Source organism: Sciurus vulgaris, assembly GCF_902686455.1.
Source record: "Sciurus vulgaris genome assembly, chromosome: 2".
Lineage (NCBI taxonomy): Eukaryota > Metazoa > Chordata > Mammalia > Rodentia > Sciuridae > Sciurus > Sciurus vulgaris.
The window spans coordinates 82,320,824-82,328,070 of NC_136462.1; the positions used below are offsets into that span (position 1 = coordinate 82,320,824).

A 7,247-nucleotide genomic window follows, 5' to 3' on the forward strand; every position below is an offset into this window, starting at 1 on the left:
TGATATAGTGGAACCATTGAAACAATACACTACAATTAAAATCCTCTCCCTTTTCTTTTTCCATATAGAATTCCTGAACTCTAATCACCTTTTTTTCACAATGAGGTTACTAATGGGAACCTGAAATCATAAAAAGGAAAATCATGGATAGAGGAGATTACAGGTGCTCTGCTCATGCTACATGTAGAAACAGAAGTAGATGGAGGTAGTTCAAGCATGGTGGTTGTTACATTAAAGAGTCAGCAAATCATGAGAGGAGAAATGAAGGGCACCTTCATTACAAATGTCTCCAATGAATTTTATGAACCTTATTCCATTAGACTGGATCTACATGCTGTTCTAATATTATAATACAGTAGAGGGTGACCTTCCATTTCCTTTCATCATTGAGAGAAATGCACAGAGTATGGTTTCTCAATCAAACTGTGAATTTCAGACCTCTGAGAATGATGAGACCCAATTCCTCCTCTGACTCACAGGGAGCCCAAGTCCAGGTGAGCCCTCAGGTCATGAGCACAATGACAGCATGATAATGCTGAGCTGGCCAGCACTGCTCTCTGCAGAACTCTCACCTTTAGCTGCCACCAGAACAAACATCTAGGTTCAAACTTGTCACACCACAGACACACAACAAAGAGAAGAGTGTCACATCCTCTTATGCACACCAGAGAATCAAATTCTAGCCATCATTTTGCTGTTTGAACAAACTTTTGATTTTGTTTGACTAGAGTAACTCAGATCTAGCACAGAGAGTTTCATATCCCTTGAGAAACATCTTGAGAGAAAGTAGGTGGCTAAGGATCCCCAAGAGAAAGGGAGGGAGAATCTTTCCCCACTTGGCTCTGTTGAAAACATACATGAAAATTTTCTCCACCACAGGCCTTTCCACATGAAGGAAGGACATACTCCACATAAAGAAAGGACATTTCTCATTGAAATTCTCACTGCAGACAACAAACTGGACTTTCTTTCAGACTTATGGTGGAATCTGTAGTAACTTCAACAGCAAGAAAGACCTGTTTCAATAGTGGTGCCTGTGGGTAAGTGTATCACAAACCGATTTTGGAGTTTTTGCTTTTCATCACATCCATTAATTTAGAATTTATTTTAGAACATATATATATATATATATATATATAGTATATATTTTTTTTTCATAATTTTATTCAGTGCATTTTAATTATGCAGAAAATGAATTTCATTTTGACATATTGTTAGATGAAAACAACATATCAGCCACCATTACCTTTCCCCATCATGCATAATCAAGCATGCATATTCACAAGTATGGTGGGATACACTCCACAGTTCTTCCCTCTTCTTGGCCTTTCTTTCTCCTCCTCAAGCCCCTTTATCTTTCTACTGATCTTTTTTCCTCTTTTAAAACAAAGATAGACCAAAGAGAAACAGTTTTAATTGATCCAGTGACTGGTTAATTAATTCCCTTCCCAAAATGTTTACGGAAATACCCTCTAAATTTCAGGTGTACTTATGACCTCTCAGAGTCTTTTGAGATATGCCTGAGAAATTTAATATATTTGTGATAGACCTACCAAAGTCTTTCAGAAGGAGTACCAAGTGATCATATTTGACTTTAGATATGCAACAGATCTGGAGACAGACTGTGGAATAGACAGAACTTGGGGAAGAAAGGAGACAATGGCTTCTTCAATTGTCAAGATGGGAAAATATATATATTGAAAGCCAAAAAATGAAAATGGCAATAGAAATGAAGAGGAAGCGATGGAATTGAATGTTTGGATATTGAAATTGTGACCTGGAGAAGGAACATGGGGAACAGAGAAGAGTGCTATTTGGCAGAATAATAGACATTTTTAATGAAATGCATCATATTACATGATTTGAGGTGGGACTTTTTTATTCATATACCACATACAACTCTTAGTGTTCTGGATTCCAGGGATAAAGGAAGATATTAACATTCAGTATGTATATACTATTTAAAATTATTAAAATAGATATGAAAACAAATAGGAAAAGCCTGAGTCATCAGAAATGAAGGATGATGAGAAGGGCAATAACCATTGTGCAATAGCAAGAAGAACAGAATAGCATGCAATTGACCAAATTACGTATGTGCACGTACAAATGTGCCACAGTAAAACCCATTCTTTTGAACAATTATTATACACCAATAAAAAAAGATTTTTTTAACATTGTAGGAGAAAAATTGGGAAAGAGCTGTAATGGAAACAGTTTGCATTCTGTTGCAATTAACAGAAAAAGAGGTTAATAGTGAATGGAACAAACTGGAGTTTAACTTTTCCTTACTACAAAAAAATTTTGGACAACTATTGATATCTTTTGTTAGGTTGCTTAACATGCCCTTTGAGTCCTACTTTCTTTCAAAATTTTCAATCTGTCTTTGTTGTATATAAGATTCCGAACTTCATGCTTGCTGCACCTTCGGAATAACAATAGTATTAAATGAATGAAATGATATCTTCCCCATTTGAAACTTTTCTCCTTTCTTTAAGAAGGAATGCTCTTTAGGGAATATCTTGTTTTATATCTAATTGAATACTTCTGCATCAAATGCTCCATGTTCAATGAATCAAAAGCCAAGGCAATGGGATCATAACTTCAGTATTAGAAAAATCATATTCATGTTCCTATTCTGAGAAAAGGTTGATCTCTTTAAAAACTGAGAGATTTCAGCCAGAAGTGTGAACAAAGCTGATTTTATTGGTAAGAGCTAGGGAGGGAAACCACATTATGCCAATCAAGAAACCAACAACCAAAGGAGTTACAGAAACAAAGTCATAATAAACAAAATCCAATCCTAAGGGGATATAAAGGACACTGATGAATGAAATGAATAATTGCACAAAATATTCTAATTCAGATTTCTTCCCCATGTAAAATGTATCTGTGCAAACTGGATTATATTTATTTATATAATAAGCAAAGAGAAAAAATTGCCAATGAAGGATTGGATAGGAAAAGAAGTAATTAGAAAGGGTCCAAGATTCTGATATTTCATTTTTAAAAAGAAAGTTTGCTGCATTGATGGCAGTTAACAAAAGTTAATGGAAGTTAAAGAAGATACAATGGATTGATACTTGGGCGAGTTCCACAGCACTCTCAAAGGGGCCATCCTAGTAGAATATTCAAGAGCATGGGTTATGACATCCTACACCTCTGCATCCAAGTCCTGGCTCTCACAGCTTATCCATTTGTCTTCACTGACATAATAGGTCTCATTCAACAGTATTTTCATATGAAATATTGTGTGTTTTTAAAATGATGAAATGGTTAGAAAAAAACTCTGCATGATGAATGCAAATAATAAGTACTAATATTATTATTTAAATAAAGTTTTAGTTCATTACCAGGCGTTCTTCTTAATAGTCATAAGTTATTGAATGTTGAAGTCCACACATTATGTGAGTAACAATCTTGACATGAAAATCTCTACTTCACTAGTGACCTACATTAAGCAAAGAAAAACTTGTAACTTATTCCAGCAGAATAGTGGGTGAATAATCCATAACCTGAGATCATAAGGTTAGGAAAACACTCATAAAGAACTTAGAAATCTTTTCTATAAATCATAGAGAGACAGAGCAAGCACAAAAAACTTCTGGTCATAGGGAAAAAAAGATGGAAATTCTTTTATTCACATGTGCTATGTAGTGTTCTTTCCTTTGAAATGAATCACAAGAATTTATCACTCCTATTACTTTATTTACTTACATGTTTGTTAGTCAATTCAATGATTTTTAACTCCAAGCTTTGAGACCCATAGAAATGGAGAATGCACATTAGTGCCACAGATTCTGACTCTCCATCATTTTCTGTCTACAGGTGGTTCAAAACCAGCTCTTATGACCACAGCAATGGATGGACTGAATGGCTCCGTGGTTTCTGAGTTTGTGCTGCTGGGACTCTCAGGTTCTTGGGAAACTAACGTTACTCTCACATTGACATTCTCCTTGCTCTACTTAGGGATCATCCTGGGAAATCTCTTCATTGTCTTTTTGGTAATTGTTGATTCTCACTTACATTCTCCTATGTACTTCCTGCTGGCCAACCTGTCCTTCAATGATGTGGGACTTTCCTCCACCACAGTTCCCAGGATGATCAGTGACCTGTTAAAGGAACACAGAGTAATTTCCTTCCAAAGCTGTATGATACAGACATGCTTCATCCACGCCATGGGAGGAACAGAATTGGTGCTGCTCATAACCATGGCATTTGACAGGTATGCAGCCATCTGTAAGCCTCTCCACTACTTGACCATTATGAGCCCCAAAACATGTGTTCTGTTGATAGTCATGAGCTGGGTAATGGGAGTGATCCATGCTATGTCTCAGTTCACATTTGTTATAAACTTGCCTTTTTGTGGTCCTAATGAAATAGACAGCTTTTGTTGTGACTTTCCCAGGATCATACAGCTTGCCTGCTCAGATGCAGTCAAGTTTGAGTTTGTTGTAACTGCCAACAGTGGCCTTTTAACCACAGGCACCTTCTTCTTGCTTCTCCTTTCCTATGTCTTCATTCTGGTCACTGTCTGGAAACGTTCCTCTGGGGACTTATCCAAGGCTCTTGGCACACTCTCAGCTCACATCACTGTGGTGGTTCTATTTTTCACTCCATGCATATTTATCTATTTGTGGCCTTTCCCCACATCATCAGTTGACAAATACATGTTTATTGTTGATTTTGCTATCACCCCTGCCTTGAATCCTGTCATCTACACATTGAGAAACAAAGATATAAAGTTAGCAATACAAAGACTGAGCAAACGGGGTCATCATGACAGATTCTGCAGACTAGTCTATTGTTGAGAGCTCAGGAACTACTTTGACCTGTGTGTTGGACACCTCCACATTGGCATCTGGTCTTTAATGTGCTCAATTGAAAGTGGCATCTGCCTTGCTGGCCTGCTCCTATTCATGCTAGGTTTATGTCTGTTTCTCCTCTGTGATTTCTGCTAATATCAGAAATGAGTCTATGGAATTAAGGGAGTTTGGGGTTTTTTTTTTGTTTCTTTTTTTAGGACACAGAAGAAATGTGCATAAATAAGGTCCTATGATTTAACTTGTAATTGCTTGATCACAGGACATAGTGAAATTCCCTCTGTTTCCCATTCAATTGTGAGTAACTTCAAACTTAAATTGAATGTCCGGAAATATTACAATGACTGGATTTATATGAGCAACTAGTAGATCTACTCACTACTTAGATCAATTCCCTCCCAATTAAACCTAATACAAAATTTATTTTTTTCAAAATTACCTCTTTCTTTGTGTTTCATTATTAATTAAATACTTTACTATGTGCCTACAAAAGCAGATCTGAAACAAAGTCCAGGGTTTGACAATAAATAACTTTCACATAACCTTCATCTGACCTTGCTGAGACAAAATTTAATGAAAAGTACCTTATTTGGAAGCTAATTTTTGAATCCATCAGAGAGAAATGATATCAAGAAGGGAGGCAAGCACATGTGGATACAAATCTCAGTTGGCCTCTAGTAGACCACCTAGATGATGCAGTTTGATATTTTCCAAGTGAAAGACAAGGTATTGGGAGTGGTTCCTCACTTTGAAGGATGCATTGCTTCTCAGGCCTGTCCTATCTTTCTCACACAAAATATTCATGGCATTTTAAAAATTCAGGACATACTGTCAGGCACAATTTCTGTTGTATAACGTAAAGAAATTTCACTGATAAAATTAAACCACTCCCTCTTAGTATTGTTTTCTGTTTTACAGAAGTGTAAATTAAATATTATTTTTATCTTTACAAAATACTAACAAAGATGTTAGCCTGAACACTTCTGTTCTTTGAAGAACTTCTGTGGTTCTCTGCTTTGTATAAGGCCCATATAAACCAGCAGTACAAGGTGTGCTACCATGAGTGATGTTCAGCAAGTCAGTGGTCACCTATGGTTTCAGCACGCATGTTGATAGCTGATCTTCACCTCAAATCAACACAAGTCATCTGACATTGATATAACAGGAATCATCATTTCAGTTACACTTAAGAAACTATAGCTACAAACCAAAGTAACATTTTTCACCACTACCAAAGAAAAATGAACTCAATTACTTTTTCAAATATACTCTAATTTCATGTGTAGATTCATTGTAATTGAGTCTCTCTGTGCTTTGCTTTTGCAGTTTTCTCAACTGCAAAAGCAAAGCACAGAGAGCACTATCTTGCTCTCAATTTAGAAAACTCAGAAACCAAGATGTCTCAACCAACTGCTTGTCTATCCAGCATACCCACAACACAGATCTCTAAAGTTTACCACCCCAGATGCAACCCACTGCAGTAAATGCGTCCCAAACGACAACAGTACTCTCCAATCACAGTGTCCCAAAATAATTGTTTCTTTTTCACTGGATATCAAACATATTTCAGGCCCTAATGAGAATTTAGAATCAGAATTATACATTTAGAAGAATATGATCACTTATAATGATATTACTGACACACAGCTAACACTCTATAGTAATGTGTTGGACTGTTTATTTCCCTAGCGTCCTCACATTTAAAGGAAATTTTGTTAAATTCTATTTTTTTTTTTAATTTTTGTATTGGTACTTTGTAGTTATACATAATAGTGAGATTCATTGTGACGTGTGCATATGTGAATATAATGTATTTTGGCCAGTGTGATTCTCCATTACCTCATTTCAAATCCCTCCTCTCTCACACTATTCCACATCCTCTACTTGACTGGTCTTCTTTTTAGGAGATCTCTTTTTCTCTCTCATCTCTCTCTAGCTTCCACAAAATAAGAGAAAACATATAACTTGACTTTCTCAGTCTGGCTTATTTCCTTTAATAACCCCAAAACACATCCATTTTCCTGCAAGTGACATAATTTCATTCTTCCTTGCGACTAAGCAAAACTCCATTGTGTATATATGGCACATTTTCTTTATCCAATCATCCAATGAGGGAAACCTAGGCTGGTTCCATACTTTGGCCACTGTGAATTGCACTGCTATAAACATGGATATGCATGTATTGCATGCATGTCTGCATGTGTGTTGACTTTAATTCCTAAGGATAATAACTGAGCAATGGTACAACAGGAACACGTAATGGTTCCATTCCTACACTCTTGAAGAACCTCCAAACTGATTTCAAGACTCATTGTCCTCACTTACAATCTTCCTAGCAGGGTATATGCGAGTAGCACTGCCTTAAGGTGAGCACACAGGCAAGAGATGTGGGATAATCCACAGAGCTCAGGGACTCTGTCACCT

The 7,247-nt window shown here is 36.5% G+C and overlaps 1 protein-coding gene across 1 annotated transcript; it reads left to right on the forward strand.

The window, feature by feature from the left end:
• Positions 1–3,848: 3,848 nt before the first annotated feature.
• LOC306653675 (olfactory receptor 4F15-like) lies at positions 3,849–4,811 on the forward strand (the record flags this gene model as incomplete). Its single annotated transcript, XM_079126677.1, has 1 exon — positions 3,849–4,811. The coding sequence occupies one exon, from the start codon at positions 3,849–3,851 to the stop codon at positions 4,809–4,811; it is 963 nt and encodes a 320-aa protein (XP_078982803.1).
• Positions 4,812–7,247: the final 2,436 nt, after the last annotated feature.